The sequence below is a fragment of the Cherax quadricarinatus genome, chromosome 1 (assembly GCF_038502225.1).
Source record: "Cherax quadricarinatus isolate ZL_2023a chromosome 1, ASM3850222v1, whole genome shotgun sequence".
Taxonomy (NCBI): Eukaryota; Metazoa; Arthropoda; class Malacostraca; order Decapoda; family Parastacidae; genus Cherax; species Cherax quadricarinatus.
In genome coordinates this window covers 38,200,641-38,222,247 of record NC_091292.1, presented here as the reverse complement: position 1 = coordinate 38,222,247, position 21,607 = coordinate 38,200,641, and the positions used below count along the sequence as shown (strand labels likewise).

The 21,607-nt window shown below is 40.4% G+C and overlaps 1 protein-coding gene across 5 annotated transcripts in view; it reads right to left on the bottom strand.

Annotated features, from left to right (window-relative positions):
- LOC128687835 (NFX1-type zinc finger-containing protein 1) overlaps window positions 1–21,607 on the bottom strand; it is a 772,006-nt gene that overhangs the window by 251,302 nt on the left and 499,097 nt on the right. For all 5 annotated transcript variants that reach the window (XM_070079951.1, XM_070080150.1, XM_070079996.1 and 2 more), the window contains one exon: window positions 9,009–9,198. In XM_070079951.1, coding sequence (XP_069936052.1) covers window positions 9,009–9,198 — 190 coding nt within the window. The remainder of the gene's footprint in view (window positions 1–9,008; window positions 9,199–21,607) is intronic.

The following is a 21,607-nucleotide window of genomic DNA, read 5'->3' as shown; positions in this document are numbered from 1 at the left end:
TAAGCCCAAATAAGGACTTGGTACCTGAAGTCCTTATTGAATAAGATTCCCCTTCCAAACACTAGTACACCTCCATCATCTCCCCTCCTCCCGTCTCATCACTCATCAATAAGTTTTCAATAAAGGTAAGTATCATTTTAGTATTGTTTATTCTGCATGTCGCATTTTTTCTGTATAGGAAAATGTATATTTCATGTAAAAAATTATTTTGTTCAATACTTTTGGGAGCTGGAACCGATTAATTGGATTTCCATTATTTCTTATGGGGAAAATTAATTCGGATTACGACAGATTCGGTATAAGACATGCTCTCTGGAATGGATTAATGCCATAAACTGGGGGTCCACTGCAGTGAGAATGGTTGGATTTGAGAGGGACATGACCTCTTAATGATTACATTTTTGCTTCTACTAGTGGCCTACATCTCACCTCCTGGCAGTATATAAGGCTCCATACTGTCACTTCAACTTCACATGGTTTCAGGCTATGGAGCAAATACTTTTCTCCAGGCTGAGGGACTGACCACCTCAAAACTAGATCTTCAAGGGTAATGGACTGATTACATTGTCTTCACATCTCTTCTGCTGCTTCCAACTTTTCTGTACTCGACTGAAGAAGCCTACTGTGTAGGCAAAACATTTTGAAATAAAGATACCTAACTGTTGCATATGTGTCTTACCTAATAACCTTTACAACTGTTGGCAACAATGTTGGTCTGACCTGATACGTAACAAATTACATTCTATTATACCAAGTATAGGTTTCTGGCCCTCTTCCTGTCATCAGTGCTGTGGTTGGGAGACTACACTCTCCCATCATCGCATCGGACACACTCATCTTCCTCACATGGAGAGGCACCCTGTTCCACTCTGAGAATTGTCAGGTTCCAGTATCTGTTAGTCATATTCTGTTGGACTGTCCGGTCTATCAGCGAGCACACAGATTTACCTCCGATGTTGTCACCGCTCTAATGCCCTTACTTTATCTTCCCTCCTTGCTGATGGACCCTCCTTTGACTCAGACTCTCTCATTAACTTTTTGACAGCAATTGATTTACTGCACAAACTTTGATGATACTGCTTCCAGCACTCTTCACAGCCTTTTCTACCTCTCCTTCTTGCTACCCTATACCTCTGCACTATTCTCTGCCCCACTGCACTGTATTACACTTGTAGGTTTAACGCTTTTTTATTTTTTTGGTTATTACTGCAAAAATAAAGACTCAATCAAAGTCTTTAAAGAGCAGGGATTAAACATATGCTGCTTTGGTGGGTAAGACTACTGTATAGTTGTATATTTTATTTTTTATAAATACAATTTTAACCCTTTCAGGGTCCAAGGCCAAAATCTGAAATGGTGCTCCAGTGTCCAAGAAATTTTGAAAAAAAAAAAAAATATTTTTTCTTACAGAATTAAAGAGCATATTTTTGTGAAGGTAATAAGACAAAAAAAAAAAATCTGATCAGTACTTACCAAGATACAGTGCCAAGAAGTTTGTCAAAAATGATGTGGTGGCGGCAACATCGACGAATTCCACATACGCGCATTACATCATTTTGTGGTTTTAGTTGTTTTTTCTTTTCTTTTCCAATTTTTTTCTATTCCTACTAACATTTGGGGCCTGAGAGACCAATACTGTATATAATGTATACAGGAGGGCCCCAATTATACAGCTGGTTAGGTTCCAGGCTACGGCCGTAAAGCGGAAACCGCCGTAAAGTGGAACACCCTTTTTTTCCACTTACAAATGCATACAAACACTAGATAACAAGTTTACACTAACATATATTAAGTTAGCAATAGAACCAGGCATCAAAAAGCAATAAAAAAGTACAATACACACATAGTGCACTCATTACTTACCTTAAAATATTTATAGTCTTAATCTAGGGTGAGACAAGTAGTATTTATTGTAAGAAATCAAGTGTGGTATGTATGGTAGTCAGCCAGGCTACCATACCAGGCCACCCCACCCACACATACAATTCTATGATATTTAAGCATCCCAGAGCGATAAAATGTATATACAGTTCACTCATTACTTACCTTAAAATATAGGGTGAGATGAGTAGTATTTATTGTAAAAAATCAAGTGTGGTATGTATGGTAGTCAGCCAGGCTACCATACCAGGCCAACCCACCTACACATAATATTCTATTACATTTAAGCATCCCAGAGCGATAAAATGTATATACAGTTCACTTATTACTTACTTTTATTTATTTATTTATTTATTTATTTATTTATTTATTAACAATTTGAGCACACATACAGAGGTACAAAAAAATACAGATAAGAGCAGCATGCCAAAGCCACTTATACTATGCATAGCATTACGGGCTGGCTTAAAATTAACTTAAGATTAACTAAGCAATGATGAAATCAGTGATAAAACATTAATGTAAACAGATTACCATAAAGCACAAGTGAGTATTACAAAGACAGGTCATATGGTTGCATGCATTGTTGTACATTCAGTCGTATGAAGTATTCTGTTAGGTAGTGTATTTAAAAAATAATAAAGTTAGATTCGGTTTTAGGTTTAACATTTATGTGATATAATTGTGAGAAACATTTAAGATATACAATTTATAAGGTTCAGTTATTCAGTATTTATTTGGTTTTGGGTGAGTAAGTGATCTTTGAGAAGAGACTTGAATTTATAAACAGGTAGTGTTTCTTTTATATTTACAGGTAATGAATTCCAGATTTTAGGGCCTTTTATGTGCATTGAGTTTTTGCATAGTGTGAGATGGACACGAGGAACATCAAAGAGTGATCTGTGCCTTGTGTTATGGTCATATGTTCTGTTGAGGTTGGCAAGGAGATGTTTGAGGGGAGGGTTAATATCAGAGTTAAGTGTTCTATGTATGTAATAGGTGCAGCAATAAGTATGGATGTTTTGTATGGTGAGTAGGTTTAGTGTATTGAATATTGGTGGAGTGTGCTGCCTGTAGTGAGAATTTGTTATCATTCTAACTGCAGCCTTTTGTTGGGTAATTAGTGGTCTGAGATGGTTAATTGTTGTTGAGCCCCATGCACAAATTCCATAGGTGAGATAGGGGTAAATAAGAGAGTGATATAGGGCCAGGAGGGCTGACTGTGGAACATAGTACCGTATCTTCGATAGTATGGCTACAGTCTTGGAAATTTTCTTATAAATTTGTTGTATATGTGTATGAAATTTGAGTCTATTATCAAGGTGGATTCCTAAGAATTTTCCCTCTGTTAGCTTTGTGATAGGTGATCCGTTTATCATTATGTTAAGAGGGACATCTGTAGCTCTGTTACCAAACTGAATGAAGTAGGTTTTGTCAATGTTTAGTGTAAGTTTGTTAGTCCTCATCCAGGTAGATATTTTCTGTAATTCGGTCTTTACAGTATTGGCTAGCGTGACTGGGCTCGGGTGAGAGAAGACGTATGTAGTGTCATCTGTAAATAGTGTGGGTTTGAGTAATTGCGAAGCATTTGGAAGGTCATTTATGTATAGGAGAAAGAGAAGAGGGCCAAGGACACTTCCCTGTGGGACACCAACTGTAATTGGTTGCGCAGAAGAGTTTGCCCCATTTGCGTACACATATTGGCTTCTGTTGCTGAGGTATGACTTGAGGTAGTTGAGGGAGTGCCCTCTTATACCATAGTGTGACAATTTTACGTGGAGCAAGTCATGGTCAACTGTATCAAAAGCTTTACGTAAGTCAATGAAGATCCCCAGTGGGACTTCTTTTTTCTCTATTGCAGTGTATATATGTTCTAGCATGTGTATAATAGCATCATTAGTATTTTTATTAGGCCTGAATCCAAATTGGCAGGAGTTGAGTATGTTTTGGGAGATAAGGTAGGAGTAGATTCGTTTATGAATTAATTTTTCGAAGATTTTTGAGAGAGGGTGTAAGTTGGATATTGGCCTGTAGTTATTCAACTCTGTTTGGTCTCCTCCTTTGTGGATCGGGGTGACCCTTGCTATTTTGAGTATTGTAGGGAAGGTGGAGGATTCAATGGATTTGTTAAAGAGTGTTGCAATGATTGGTGATAGCACTTGTGACACTTTTTTGTATATAAAGGGTGGTAAGGTATTTAAATCTCCTGCCTTGTTTTTTAGTGTGTTGATAATAAGGGAGACTTCGTATGGGTTAGTCAGAGCTAGGAACAGTGTGTTCGGGTAGTTGCCGGTGAGGTAGTCATTTGGTGGGGTATCTGAGCTTGGGTTTTATTGGCAAGGTTTTGTCCTATAGTGGAGAAGAAATCATTGAGTCTGTTTGCTGTTTCTGTTGGTGGGAGTTGGGGTTCATCTGATTTTGCTAATTTTATTTCACTATTTCGTGATATCTTTTTTGTTCCCAGAATTTCTGATAGGGTTTTCCAGGTCTTTTTTATATCACCTCGTAAATTGGATAATCTGTTCTCATAATACAATTTTTTTGCCCTTCTTATCAGGCTGGTTAGGATTGACGAGTAACGTTTTGTTTGGTCTCTGGTTATGTGACCCATTCTGTACTGTTTTTCATATTGGTGTTTTGTATTTATGGATTTGAGAATGCTGGGTGTTAGCCAGGGACTGTTCAGTTTCTTAGCTGTCATCTGTTTAGTTTTTTTAGGGCAGTGCTTGTTATAGAGGTATTGGGTCTTTTTTAGAAAATTATTTATACATTCGTCAATATCTGTATAGATTTCTAGCTCAGTGTGCCAATCAATGTTTGCTATTGCAGTTGTGAAGTTATTAATGGCTGCCTCATTGTGAAGTCTGAAGGTGACTTTAGTAGTGTCTTGGGGTAGTTTACCAAGAGTTGTTATGAGGAAAGTAGGGTAGTGGTCTGTGGTATTATCTGTAATTATGCCTGATTTTAAAGGGGATATGGTGTTGGTCCAGATGTGGTCAAGTAGGGAAACACTAGTACCTTAAAATATTTGTAGTCTTAATGTAGGGTCAGGAGTAAGTAAATGAGATAAAACGAATAAATGAGAGAGAGAAAGAATGAGTGCATGAGAGAGGACAGGCGCAGAGTTATGTAAACAAACCAGGCGAAGGTAAGTTTTGTAAACAAAGTGTACACGTCTGGTTTGTGTACAAGTTACATTGTGTACAGGTTGTCTCTACATTGATATGGTAGAATAAATAAAGAAGAACACTCCCATTCTCATGTAACATCATTTTGAGAAGAAATGATGCTCTGAGTGAAGGCAATGGAAATAAGTCACTCCGACTTTTTTGGGTTATCCTAGGTTCTCTACACATATGTTGTTATGTATGATAATCTATGTAACTGTATTTGTGTATACCTGAATAAACTTACATACATACGAAAGGAATAATTTTCTACAGTTACCCCCAGTAACACATTTTCTCTTATGTTAGATTAGAGAAAATGTTATTCTTGGCATCACTTGTACAAGTTATCTGACTACCACATCTCATATTTGTTTATTTATTCTATTGTAGGGTGTATTTATCATCTTTTTATGTTATGTATCGTGTTTATTACATAATTTTGAAAAAAATATCATGGATGGATTAATGAAAATGTGTATATTAACGTAATATACAACATTTAATGAGACTCGGTGATTATTATTATTATTATTATTATTAGCATTTCTAATATGGCGTCACTTGTGCAAGTCATCTGCTACCACATCTCATATTTATGTTTATTTATTCTATTGTGGGGTGTATTTATCATCTTTTTGTGTTATGTATCGTGTTTATTATATAATTTTGAAAAAATATCATAGATGGATTAATGAAAATGTGTATTTAACATAATATACGACATTTAAATGAGACTCAATGATTATTATTATCATTACTAATATGACGTCTGGAGACATAAGACACTCTTACTGATTTTAATGTGTACCTGCACGCCAGAACAGTATGTAAGTTTATTTAAGTACAGGTATACATAAGTATAATTATCAGAGTATATATAAAATATGAAATAACTTTTAAAAACATTAGAAATTTTGGAGTTTCCAGACAAAATGGAGAGACTTAGTGCTTACTGAGCTCACAAAGAATGTAAATAAACAAGGTGGGGCGCGGTGACCGTATTAGAAAGTCAGGTGGGGGGAGCCATATAGCGAGTTTTGGTCATAATTTGAAATGACCGTATTAGTGGAACGCTGTAAAGTGAAATGCCGTAAAGCGGGGCCCTGCTGTATATATATACTCACTGTATTGAACACAATAACTGCACTAAAGTTATTATCATATTATTGTTTACCACTGTTGTTTATTACAATAAACATGCACAAATATTGTATAATACTAATGTTCTATCATATATTTACATATTTACAATCACTGGACATGGTTTTAGAACTGCTGGAGCTTGTGGAACTCCTTGAAACAAGGCACCATGCACAGAGGCACCTTACATTCCTCACACATAAACCGAGTGTCTTTGCGTCTTTGTTGCCATTGTTTTGTTTGTGCACAGACAATGCATCTCTTCTGAGCAAATTTCTTCTGAGTTGAAGGAAGCTGTATTATGAAATGATCACCTTCTCTCCTCAAACGCTTGGGTATATCCTGAGGAATTCGAGGACCATGTTGTATAGCAGGTGTTGTTACCTGGTACTTCATTATGAGTTGTCTGACAACAGACAAACAAAATTCACCATACGGTGGTCTGTTGCCAGTCTTTATTTGGTGCATATTATATGCATTGAGCATTGAAATGTCCATGAGATGGAAGAAAAGTTTCATGTACCACTTGTAACTCTTACGAACACAGTCAACAAAACCAATCTGCATGTCACACTTGTCAACCAAGCGCATGTTTTGTGTATAATCAATCAGTGACACTGGTTTTTGAATACGTTCATTAGTCACTCGATCAACTTTGCCACTGTCTTGCATTTCATTACGGTGAATGGTTGTCAACAATGTGACATCTTGTTTGTCATGCCACCGTAATGCCATGATGTCATTGGCAGTAAACACCTGCACGTCATCACCACGAGCACCTGCGTTGAGCCTGGGCATATGTTTACGATTAGAACGCACTGTGCCACACACATCTGTCTTGTTCACTCGCATGAAATCACTGAGTAATGGGCTTGTGTACCAGTTATCGGTATATAATGTATGCCCCTTACCAAGATAAGGTGCCATCATGTTTCTCACTATGTCACCTGAGATACCCAATAACATCTTGGTATCTTTCAATGTTTTACTACCCGTGTATACAACAATATCCAACACCAGGCCACTGTCACAATCACAGAGTACAAACAGTTTTATACCAAAGCGTTTCCTCTTGCTCGGTATATACTGCTTGAATGACAGTCTACCTTTGAACAAAATAAAAGACTTGTCAATTACAAGATTCTTGAATGGATAAAAGTATATCCTGAACTTTTGTTTGAGATACATGAAAACATTTCTAATCTTGTATAACCTGTCACTTCTGTCAGGCCTGGTTTTGTCAGAGAAATGCAACATACGTAAGAGTAAGATAAACCTGTTCACTGGTATGATTTCACTGAAGACCGGGGTAGAAATTAGCCGATCTGTGGACCAGTATGCTTTTATATTATGCTTATAGACGTGAGGCATAAGCATTATTGTTGCAAAAAGCAAATACATTTCTGCAACAGTCGTCTCTTTCCACCTGTGTAGTCTTGACTGTGGTGATAAGATCGTATTTGCCATGGTGTACTCAAAATACTGTACTTATTACTTTCCCTGACAATAATTTCCATCAATGGCTGGTCAAAGAATAATTCAAAGAATTCCAGTTCATTGGCCGTGGTTCCAAGGGGACAAGTAGGTAGAATTCCACTTTGAGAGTCATCAAAGTGGTGAGGCTTGGGAACAAAATTGGGATTTTGCTGCCAATCCCACATATGGTTTGCTGGTGGATACTGGACATCATAGGCTGGTTGTACGGGTGGTTGTGGTTGTGGCGGGCTGGTGGCTGATGCTCCGCTTTGTCCTTGAACTGACGAGTCAGCAGCGTGGGTCCCAGTGTGGCCTGGTGAGTCACGCATGGCGGTGCCACTACCATCACCACCCACTGATGCCTGTGGTCTATCCATGCCAAGTGTAGCCACATCATCCTCACTATCACTACCTAAAACTGGTGTAGGGCCACGGGATGTACTCTGGGATGTACTCCATCCCCTGGGCACAGCATAGGGTACACTACCCGAGCGCATGCGGCGGCGAACATACCGACACTTCACTGGTGAATATGATTCCTCACTATCACTACTCGAATGACCGTCGAGCACAATAAAATCACAATCCACGTCACTATCATCATCATTACTGAAGTCAGAGGCCTGGCCACGGAAAAATATTAGTTTTCTCTTGCGTTGAGGAACAACCGACCGTGAGTCACGAGTGCCCACACCAGAGGTAGAAGGTTGAGGATCGTCAGGGTTTTCTGCACTATTATCGATATCCTGGTCATTCTTTTCGGTCACTAACTGATCAAAGCCGTAGAATTCGTCTTCATTTCCATTTCCATCAGTGTCAGAACTATCAGATAGGAAGAGGAGAGTCCCAATTTTCCGGGGAGTGAGAGCTGACTTGCGACGAGGCATGGTGAACAAGGGTGACTGAGCCGGCGTTCCCACAATGCTATGCAGGCGCCTAGATTTTTTGTTTATGGCGCACACCCACCGCGCAGACCCATTCCCTCACATGTAGGCCTATGAGCGCTTTCGCGCTAAATTTGACGGCGCTAGAATTTTGGCATAGATCTATGGTTTGGACACTCAACATAAAGCCGTAGATCTACGGGACGGACCCTGAAAGGGTTAAAGTATTTTCTGTGGCTCTTGAACATTCAGAAATGTATGAAAAGTATTATATGTGGCTCTTCTTATCAATGAACTTGCACACCCCTGCATTATAGTGAAGAGGAGGCTGGTGGCAGTGGAGATGTTATATCTGTGGGTAATGTGTGAAGTAAATATTACAAACAGAATTTGAAGTTTGGAGTTTAGGTGTGGGGTTGCAAAAAGTAAGCTCCTTACAACAATTATGGTTACATACCTTTACCAATCAAATGACATGGTAGCTTGATGTAATGACCTTTAGGGCACTTGTTGGTTGACATAACTAACTTTTTGCACGTGACAGTGCATACATCCATGCATCGCTCTGCGCAAGGATGCCCACATGGTAGCCTCTTGGGGCATTTTCCATTACACTTTCTATTTGTTGCTGGTAGATGACACTCAATCTGAAAGTTAATCTACTGTAATCATGGACATGTTGGCTATAAACATTTGTAACAACAGTTAGTTTAACATCTTTATTATGCACCCCATACCCATCCTGTAGGCAGTAGTCAAAGGATTACAGAGGTACATAATAGGTTAAAGGACTGGACCACAGAGTTTCGATAGATGAACAGGTTGCAAAGGTAATGAACTATTTACATGTTTATATCTTGTTACAATTGTAATGAGTTATTTATACAAACATTAATTATGTCGCTCTCTCTCTCTCTCTCTCTCTCTCACACACACACACACACACACATGTGAAGCAGTATTGTTAAATAGTGCTCCCATGATTTAGCATTCTAGTGTCTGTCCTAAGGTATTATTCAAATTCAAATTCAAATTCAAAGTTTATTCTCTATAAGGATTACAATGCTGAGTTTACAGAATTTGGTTATTGTGTGGTTTACATGTAGTAAAATACTAATTACAGAGGGGGTCACTAGAACACCTAGCATGGCTAGGCATTTCGGGCAGATTTAGATTAATTCTTAACTTTAGAATATTACAAACTATGAGGTAAGTTGGTATTATGGGTAAGTGACTAAATACTAGTTTGTGAGTTTAGCAATGTGAATGCTTTTGTTTTGGCACAATACATAGTTTCAGTATTGGAGTATCACAGGCCAACTTATGACTAGTTAGGATTCATTATTTTAAGATTGAGATTGATATTTCTGTTTATGGTCAAATGGGTGAGTGAGTGTAAGTGTGAACCACCAGGTGGTATTCATGTAATTAGTTGATGGGGTGTATCAGGGAGATAAGATGTTTTCTAATGGTAGTTTTGAAGGTGATGAATGTGTCTGCAGTTCTAGAGTTTTCTATCTGCGATTATCCCTGATTTAAGGGGGGCTAGTATATTGGTCCATATTAGCAATCATCGTATGGGATTGAATCAGTGAACATACCTGCAAGAGTGTAACAGCTTTCTAGAGTGTAAATAATGTGATAAGATCAAGAATTTTACAATTTAAATTTGAATGCAGGTGATTTTTACTGGAAGCTCAGTGAGGGAGGGTAGCAATCAGCTGATCAGGCTGCTGGTTGCAGTACTGACACACAATATCGAAACAAACATAGTTAATTGGGTCAAGGTTGATCTTAAATATTAATAAATGCAGATGTTGGTTGGTTATAGCAGCAGTGTAGTGATAAGGTCATAAACGAGTGATTATGTAAATAATGAAAGAAAGAAAAAATTAGTCAATCCCCAGCTGTTGGTGCTGTGAATGCAGTTAATATCATCAGATTTGTTATGACCATAATGCTGCACTAAAGAAAAAAGAGTGAATACCAATCATTAAAAAAAATAAAAAAAATAAAACTTAAATGCATGATAAAATTACTGAGGGAGTTACGAAGTGAAGGAGTTGATAGCTACCACATTGAGCCTCCACTGTTGTGCAGATGACATCACTTGCCCATGTGTGGTTAGTTTTGGTTAGTGTCTAAAGTCTCAGTGTCTCACCCTGCTGGTTCTTCTTCTTGTTGATTCGCCGGTATTCTCACGGCTTGGACCTTTACCAAGTGGTGGCCCGGTATTGGCTCCCTGTCGAGGGAGTGTCTGAGGCCTAAGTCTGCCATAGGAGGAGGTACAAGTACCCCCTCATTATTGAGACCAACTGTCCCCAGGCCTAGCCACATTCCCCGCCCTCAGGGGGCTCATAGGGAGAAGCTAGGCCTCTCTGGTCTGCCATCCCTGCCCCAAGGGGGCGGGGATGGCAGCTTTGGCTGAGGCACCTACCCTGCCCTAGAAGAGCTGGGCATGGTATCGATGTCTCCTGCTGGTTGTATGCTATACCATCACTCTCTCTCTAACTTTCAGTGCCAGGAGATAGATAGGGGTAACCCTGATAATATTTAGTAATCTATCTAAAAATCTTCAGAAGAGTTGTGTAGCCTAGTGACCTCCCTTCCTCTTGCTGACAGCGACAAGCTAGTAAACGAGTATGCAGTACCTCACCTATGCTATCTGTGCTTGGGGTTCAACTGCAGCAACACACATAAAGCCAATAATAACCCAACAAAAAGCCGCAGTAAGAATAATCACTAAATCCCATCCCTGGCAACACCCCCCCCCCCACTCTTCATAGATCTAAACTTACTCCCTGTTCAGAACATCCACACTTACTACTGTGCAATCTATATCTACAGGACCTTAAATTCCAATATTAACCTTGACCTAAAATGCTTTCTTGATAGTTGTGACAGGATCCACAGTCATAACACCAGACACAAACATCTCTATGACATTCCCTGTTTCCAACTAAACCTTTACAAAAATTCAATGTATTTCAAAGGACCTAAAATCTGGAACACCCTACCTGAAAACTCTAGAACTGCAGACACACTCATCACTTTCAAAACTACAGTTAGAAAACATCTTATCTCCCTGATACACCCCGACAACTAACTACATGATAACCACCTGGTGGTTCACAATTACACTCACTCACCCACTGACTATAAACACAGAAATACTAATCTTAATCTTAAAATAATGAATCCTAACTAGTCATAAGTTTGCCAATGATACTCCAATATAGACACACTGTATTGTGCTAAAACAAAAGCATTCACATTGCTAAACTCACAAATTATAATGTAGTCACTTAGCCTTAATACCATAATCAGTAAGGATTTAATGTTAAGAATTAATCTAAGTCTGCCCGAAATGCCTAGCCATGCTAGGTGTCCTAGTGGCCCCCTCTGTAATTAGTATTTTATAATATGTAAACCACACAATATCCAAAACCTGTAAACCCCATATTGTAACCCTTATAGAGAATAAACTTGATTTGATTTGACAAATACACGTGTTCACCAGTAATTATTATAATAGTAAATATTAGTATATATTAATAAGGAAGTGAGTGAGAAATAATTCTGTAATCTTCAAAAGAGTAGCGTAGCCTAGCATGCAAAGACCCTGGGCAGAGAGTGCTGGTGAACCAAGAACAACAATAACAATAGTGTGTTAACGTGACCCCCCTTTCTCAAAGAACGACAAGCTAGTAAACACACACACACACACAAGCACACGTGTACACAGTAAATATTATAATAGTATATATTAGTGTACATTAATAAGGAAATGAGTGTGAAATAATTCTAATCTTCAAAAGAGTAGCATAGCCTAACGTGATATATTGACCCCCACCCTTTTTTTCTTTTCAAAGACTGACAAAAGCACATGCACATGCACACACATACACATACATACACACATATACACACATATACACACACATACACACACAAACACACACACACACAAACACACACACAAACACACACACACACACACACACACACACACACACACACACACACACACACACACACACACACACACACACACACACACACATAAAAAGGGAACATGAATGGGGAAAGAAACTAGATGAACTTAGCATGAGAATGGAAGAGAGTATAGATATGGAAAGCAAGAAGTGGGAGAAGTAAGTCATAGCAGCAGAGGGTAGGATACAAAGATTAAAAGAGGAACTGAAAAATCTGAAACAGCCTATAGAACTAAAGAACAATTTTGGAATGACATCAGAGACTGCTACCTCAGTTACAAACAAGGGGACTGTAGGGAACAAAGGAGCAAAACTGCATGTTGAATCCCTGTCAGAGGGGACTGTAGTAAATGAATGAGCTAAGCTATATGTGGATGCCCTAACAAACCACAGCAGAGCCCAGGGAAAGCTGAGGAGGGAAAATGACAGGCCACTGCGCCCAAGTACAATAGATAGTGAAACTGAAGAAAGGGAAGCTGTAATGGAGGAAATTAAATCGAATCAGTGGATACATAGGGATATGCAGTGGGAGAATGAAAGGTAGAGGTCAGTCTTTGTGTATGGGCTCCAGGATGTTGAAGGGGAAACATATGAAGCAAGAAAACAAGGGGAAAAAATGCAATCCAAAGCATCATAAAAGCAATAAGAGAAGATGACATGACCCAGCTGGAAAAATTTTTGGAGAATAGGGGGATTTGCAAGAAGTACCTGGCCAGTGAAAGTGACTTTCAAGGCAGAATCCACTCGGAACAGGATCCTGCAGGACAAAGCAAGACTAAGGGACATGCCCACACACCGGAAGGTGTATCTCGACCACGACAGAACACAAGAAGAAAGGCAGAAACAGAGAGAGATGGTACAAAGGTGAAAGGAGGAAAGAGAGGAGAAGATGGAGATTGAGATGGACATGAGATCCCAGACTCAGGAAGACAATATACAGCCTCCCTCACAACTACCTACAGAAGCCCCTCAACCAGGACAACGCCAGTGCAACCAAACATTCTAACCCAAAACACCCATGTCATGTCCAATGCCCCCCCCATCTAATTACAAACTCCAACCCCACAGCAACCACCCATAGTTCCTTATCAGGTCTCCCACTTCCCCAGTCCCAATGTACCCCCCAGACCAGAGTCTTAGAAAAGAAGTTGAAGGTGTGGTATACAAATGCAGATGGAATAACAAATAAGTGTGAGGAGTGCCATGAAAGAATCAAGGAGACATCCCCAGACATAATAGCACTCACAGAAACAAAACTCGCCAGAATGATAGATGCAATCTTTCCACCTGGATATCAAATCCTCAAGAAAGACAGAAGGAGAGGGGGAGGAGGAGTTTCACTGCTCATTAAAAACCAGTGGGGTTTTGAGAAAATGGAAGGAATGGATGGCATGGGTGAAAGGGACTACTTAGTAGGAACAATCCAGTCTGAGGGCCATAAGGTGATAATTGCAGTAATGTACAACCCACCACAGAACTGCAGGAGGCCAAAAGAAGAATATGATGAGAGCAACAGAGCAATGGTCGACACGCTAGCCAAGGTGGCCAGAAGAGCTCACATGGGGGGAGGAAAGTTACTAGTTATGGGTGATTTCAATTACAAGGAGATTGACTGGGAAAACCTGGAGCCCCATGGGGGTCCTGAAACATGGAGAGCCAAGATGATAGATGTAGCACTGGCAAACCTCATGCATCAACATATTAGAGACACTACCAGAAAGAGAGGTGAGGATGATCCAGCAAGACTGGACCTTGTATTCACCTTGAGTATTTCGGACATCAAGGATATCATGTATGAAAGGCCCCTAGGAGCTAGTGATCATGTGGTTCTGTGCTTTGACTACATAGCTGAGCTTCAAGTGGATAGAGTGGCAGGAATAGGATGGGAAAAACCAAACTACAAGAGGGGGGACTACTCAGGAATAATGGAAAGAACAGAATGAATCCTTGGTTCACCCAAAGGTGTAGGGAGGCAAAATCTAGGTGTACTAGAGAATGGAAAAGGTACAGAAGACAAAGAACTCACTCAGGAAAATAAAGAGATTAGCCAAAGAGCCAGAAACGAATATGCGCAGATAAGAAGGGAGGCTCAGCGACAATATGAAAATGACATAGCATGGAAAATCAAATCTGACCCAAAGCTGTTGTGTAGCCACATCAGGAGGAAAACAATAATCAAGGACCAGGTAATCAGACTGAGGAAGAGTGATGGAGAGTTCACAAGAAATGACCGAGTGGTATATGAGGAGCTCAACACAAGATTTAAAGAAGTATTTACAGTGGAAACCGGTAGGACTCCAGGAAATCAGAACAGGAAGGTACACCAACAAGAGCTGGATGAGGTACACATAACCAAGGAGGAGGTGAAGAAGCTATGTGAACTTGACACCTCAAAGGTGGTGGGACCAGACAACATCTCTCCTTGGGTCCTTAAAGAGGGAGCAGAGATGCTGTGTGTGCCACTAACAAAGATCTTCAACACATCCATTGAAACTGGGCAACTCCCTGATGTATGGAAGATGGCAAATGTAGTCCCAATTTTTAAAAAAGGAGACAGACATGAGGCATTAAACTACAGACCTGTGTTACTAAAGTGTATAGTATGCAAAGTCATGGAGAAGATCATCAGGAGGAGAGTGGTGGAGCACCTGGAAAGAAACAAGTGTATAATTGACAACTAGCACGGTTTCAGGGAAGGAAAATCCTGTGTCACAAACCTACTGGAGTTTTATGACAAGGTGACAGAAGTAAGACAAGAGAGAGAGGGGTGGATAGACTGCATTTTCTTGGACTGCAAGAAGGCCTTCAACACAGTTCCTCACATGAGGTTATTGCAAAAGCTAGGATCAGGCATACATAACAGGAAAGGCACTGCAATGGATCAGAGAATACCTGACAGGGAGGCAACGAGTCATGGTATGTGACGAGGTGTCAGAGTGGGCACCTGTGACAAGCGGGGTTCCACAGGGGTCAGTCCTAGGACTTGTGCTGTTTTTGGTATATGTGAATGACATAATGGAAGGGAAAGACTCAGAAGTGTCCTTGTTTGCAGATGATGTGAAGTTAATAAGGAGAATCAAACTGGTCAAGGATCAGGCAGGCTTACAAAGAGACCTGGACAGGCTACAAGCCTGATCCAGCAACTGGCTCCTTGAGTTTAACCCTGCCAAATGTAAAGTCATGAAGATCAGGGAAGGGCAAAGAAGACTGCAGACAGAGTATAGTCTAGGTAGCCAAAGACTGCAAAGCTCCCTCAAGGAAAAAGATCTGGGGGTGAGTATATCACCGAGCACATCTAATGAGGCACACATCAATCAGATAGCTGCTGCAGCATATGGGCGTCTGGCAAACCTAAGGATAGCTTTCAGATACCTCAGTAAGAAATCGTTCAAGACTGTACACCATTTGGGTCAGGCCCATACTGGAGTATGCAGCACCAGTTTGGAATCCCCACCTGGTCAAGAACATCAAGAAATTAGAGAAAATGCAAAGGTTTGCAATAAGACTAGTCCCAGAGCTAAGGGGATTGTCCTAGGAAGAAAGGTTGAGGGACATCGGCCTGATGACACTGGAGGACAGGAGGGTCATCGGAGACATGATAACAATATAAAATACTGCACGGAATAGACAAGGTGGACAAAGACGAGATGCTCCAGAGAGGGGAGACAGAAACAAGAGGCCACAATTGGAAGTTGAAGACTCAGATGAATCAAAGGGATGTTAGGAAGTATTTCTTCAGTCATAGAGTAGTTAGGCAGTGGAATAGCCTAGAAAGTGACAAAGTGACAGGTTTCTATAAGCCTAGGTGGTAGTAAAAGCATAAAGGTGCAGTATAGTAGGTAGGTGTGGGTCAAGTCACAGGAGGGTGTGGTCAGGTAAGGGAACACTGCAGACTCCACATATGTAACACTCCAACGCACAATTCCACCTACTTTTCAGACACTTAATAAACCCACATATAGTTACACACACACACACATTCCCACATATACAGACTCACACATACACTCCCTCCCCTGCCCCCTCCCCTGCCAATCTCTCCCTCCATCCCCTTATCCCCCTCTCTCTCTCACCCTCCTTTTCCCCACCTCTCCCTCTTTCCCCCTCTCCCTCTCCCATTCTCCCCCTTTGCTTCTCCCTCTGCCTCACTCCCCATATTCCCCCCTTAATCCCCCTCCCCACCCCTTTCCCATTTAGCTACTGTCTACAGCTTCCTCCTCTACCTCCCCCCCCCACACTTGGACAAACACACCACAAAACTAACACACATAATTACATAAGTTTTCCATTCTGAGGCAACCAAAACAAAAAAAAAAATGGGTTGCCAGAGAGCAGGAAGGAAAACCAAGGGACAGGAGGATGAAACTGCAAAGGAAGATTGGGCAGCAGAGCTCATGAAAAGGGAACATGAATGTGGAAGGAAACTAGAAAAACTTAGCATGAGAATGGAAGAGAGGACACATGTGGAAAGCAAGAAGTGGGAGATTCAAGTCATAGCAGGATACAAAGATTAGGATACAAAGATTAGAAGAGGAACTGAAAAATCTGAAGCAGCCTGAAGAACTAAAGAACAATTTGGGAATGACATCAGAGACTGCTACCTCAGTCACAAACAAGGGGACTGTAGGGAACGAAGGAGGAAAGCTGCATGTAGAAGCCCTATCTGGAGTTTACCTGGAGAGAGTTCCGGGGGTCAATGCTCCCACGGCCCGGTCTGTGACCAGGCCTCCTGGTGGATCAGAGCCTGATCAACCAGGCTGTTACTGCTGGCTGCACGCAAACCAACGTACAAGCCACAGCCCGGCTGGTCAGGAACCGACTTCAGATGCTTGTCCAATGCCAGCTTGAAGACTGCCAGGGGTCTGTTGGTAATCCCCCTTATGTATGCTGGGAGGCAGTTGAACAGTCTCGGGCCCCTGACACTTATTGTATGGTCTCTTAACGTGCTAGTGACACCCCTGCTTTTCATTGGGGGGATGTTGCATCGTCTGTCAAGTCTTTTGCTTTCGTAGTGAGTGATTTTCGTGTGCAAGTTCGGTACTAGTCCCTCTAGGATTTTCCAGGTGTATATAATCATGTATCTCTCCCGCCTGCGTTCCAGGGAATACAGGTTCAGGAACCTCAAGCGCTACCAGTAATTGAGGCGTTTTATCTCCGTTATGCGCGCTGTGAAGGTTCTCTGTACATTCTCTAGGTCAGCAATTTCACCTGCCTTGAAAGGTGCTGTTAGTGTGCAGCAATATTCAAGCCTAGATAGAACAAGTGACCTGAAGAGTGTCATCATGGGCTTGGCATCCCTAGTTTTGAAGGTTCTCATTATCCATCCTCTCATTTTTCTAGCAGATGCGATTGATACAATGTTATGGTCCTTGAAGGTGAGATCCTCTGACATGATCACTCCCAGGTCTTTGACGTTGGTGTTTCGCTCTATTTTGTGGCCAGAATTTGTTTTGTACTCTTATGAAGATTTAATTTCCTCGTGTTTACCATATCTAAGTAATTTAAATTTCTCATCGTTGAACTTCATAGTTTCCTGCAGCCCACTGAAAGATTTGGTTGATGTCTGCCTGGAGCCTTGCAGTGTCTGCAATGGAAGACACTGTCATGCAGATTTGGGTGTCATCTGCAAAGGAAGACACAGTGCTGTGGCTGACATCCTTGTCTAGGTCAGAGGTATCAGAGGGGACTGTAGTAAATGAAAGAGCTAAGCCATATGTAGAGGCCCTAACAGACCACAGCAGAGCCCAGGGAAAGTTGATAAGGGAAAATGACAGGCCACTGAGCCCAAGTACAATAGACAGTGAAACTGAAGAAAGGAAAGCTGCACTGGAAGAAACTAAATCAAATCAGTGGATACATAGGGATATGCAGTGGGAGAATAAAAGGGAGAGGTCAGTCTTTGTTTATGGGCTCCAGGAAGTTGAAGGGGAAATTTACAAAACAAGAAAACAAGGGGAAAAAATGCAATCGAAAGCATCATAAAAGCACAGTAGAAGATGACATGATCCAGCTGGCAAATTTTCAGAGAATAGGGGGGCTTGCAAGAAGAAGAACCTGGCCAGTGAAAGTGACTTTCAAGGCAGAATCGACTCGGAACAGGATCCTGCAGGAGAATGCAAGACTAATGGACATGCCGGCATACCAGAAGGTGTATCTCGACCATGACAGAACACAAGAAGAAAGACAGAAACTGAGAGAGATGGTACAAAGGCGAAAGGAGGAAAGAGAGGAGAAGATGGAGATGGAAATGGACAGGAGAACCCAGACTCAAGAGGAAGATCAATTACACCCTCCCTTACAACTGACAGAATCCCCCCAACAAGAACAACTCCAGTGCAACCAAACATTCTAACCCAAAACACACATACCATATCCAATGCCCCCACCCACCTCATTGCAAACTCCACCCCCATAGTTCCATATCAGGTCTCCCACTTCCCCAACCCCAATGTATTCCTAAAGACCACAGTCTTAGAAAAGAAGTTGAAGGTGTGGTATACAAATGCAGATGGAATAACAAATAAATGTGAGGAGTGGCATGAAAGAATCAAGGAGACATCCCCAGACATAATAGTGCTCACAGAAACAAAACTCTCCAGGATAACAGATGCAATTTTTCCACCTGGATATCAAATCCTCAGAAAAGACAGAGGAAGGAGAGAGGGAGGAAGAGTTGCACTGCTCATTAAAAACCAGTGGGGTGGTTTTGAGAAGATGGAAGGAATGGGTGGCATGGGCGAAAGGGACTACTTAGTAGGAACAATCCAGTCTGAGGGCCAGAAGGTGATAATTGCAGTAATGTACAACCTGCCATAGAACTGCAGGAGGCCAAGAGAAGAATGCGATGAGAGCAACAGAGCAATGGTCGACACACTAGCTGAGGTGGCCAGAAGAGCTCACACGGGGGGAGCAAAGTTACTAGTTATGGGTGATTTCAATCACAAGGAGATTGACTGGGAAAACCTGGAGCCCCATTGGGGTCCCAAAACATGGAGAGCCAAGATGATGGATTTGGTACTGGAAAACCTCATACATCAACATGTTAGAGACACTACCAGAGAGAGAGGTGAGGATGATCCAGCAAGACTGGACCTTGTATTCACCTTAAGTAGTTTGGACATTGAGGATATCATGTATGAAAGGCCCCTAGGAGCTAGTGATCTTGTGGTTCTGTGCTTTGACTACACGGTTGAGCTACAAGTGGAGAGAATAGCAGGAATATAATGGGAAAAACCAAACTACAAAAGGGGGGACTACTCAATCATGAGGAACTTATTGCATGACACTCATAGAGTAGGAAGAGAGAGGACCTAGTAGCAATCAGTGAAGAGGCAGGGCCAGGAGCTATGACTCATCCCCTGCAACCACAAATAGGTGAGCACACACGCATACACACATATATACATGCAAAACAACCACTGTGAAAGAGTAGTGAAATTCCAAGCGCTTTCGTGACTACTCATATTGTCAAGGAACTATGAAAGTAATACATCAAAGGAAGGCAATTAAAGGGCTTAGACTACACCTCACAGTCAACCCCCACAACAAAGAAACACCTGATGCACAACAATACCAGACTAATGAGAAAAGAGGAACACTGCAGTAGGTCCGCTGGTCCAACTAGACAGGTCCTCACTACATCCCACTAACACAATATTCTACCCAAGAAATAAGGTTTATTATTTGTCCAATGTATTATTAAACTCTAAACAAATTTTATTAATTATAAATGAGTCTAATTTATATAAACCTAAGGAAATATTCATATTATTTTCAAAACTGCTTTTTATAAAACAAGATTCAATTATATTTCTGTCGACCATGGACTTGCTTGATACAACTTTGTCAACTTTTTGAAAATCAATTGGATGGTTAAAATCTCTCACATGAATAAATAGAGCATTGGAATCTTGTCCAGTTCTAATGCAATATCTATGTTGTTTTAATCTAAGTTCGAGATTTTTACCAGTTTGACCGTAATAAACTTTATTGCAAATTTTACAAGGAATCTTATAGACATATCCGTTAGCATTTTGGGGGGAATTCTTTATCAAAAGTTTTTTTACTGTATCAAAATTTTTAAATACAACTTTAATATTAAAAGTCTTAAGAAGAGAAGGCATATCAACCAAGTTTTCATGGTAAGGGAGAACCAACATATTTTTAGTTGAATGAGGTTGGTTGTCCCTTTTTAGGTTGTAAAAAGTATTTCTAGCAATTTTAAATGATTTATCAATTACATTTCTCGGGTATTTCAGATCAATGGCTATTTCATAAATTTTGGATATTTCTTCATCTATGAACTCTGGACTACAAATAAGTAAAGCTCTCAAAAACATTGATGAGAAAACAGACACTTTAACTCTATCTTGATGGAAAGAATAATAGTGTACATAGGAACAGTTATTTGTAGGTTTTCTGTAAATTTTAAATTTGAATTCATTATTACTCTTAATAATTAAAACATCTAGAAAAGGCAATGAGTTATTTTCCTCAAACTCAACAGTAAAGTTTATAGAATGGGCTAAGCTATTTAATTTTCCAAGGAAATGGTGTATATCTACATTCTTGGGCATAAGACATAAAATATCATCAACATATTTGAACCATTTTGCTCTATTAGGGAGGATTGCGTTAAGCAATCTTGTTTCAAAAAATTCCATGTATATTCCATGTCTGTTTTCTCACATCATTGTTTTTGAGAGCTTTACGTATTTGTAGTCCAGAGTTCATAGATGAAGAAATATCCAAAATTTATGAAATAGCCATTGATCTGAAATACCCGGGAAATGTAATTGATAAATCATTTAAAATTGCTACAAATACTTTTTACAACCCAAAAAGGGGCAATCAACCTTATTCAAGTAAAAATATGTTGGTTCTCCCTTACCATGAAAACTTGGTTGATATGCCTTCTCTTCTCAAGACTTTTAATATTAAGGAATACAAAATGGAACTCTGTGAACAATTAACTAATATTTTTAATTTATCTCTCCAAACACGTGTAGTGTCTGGTATGTGGAAGATGGCTAATGTAATTCCTATTTTTAAAGCAGGGGAC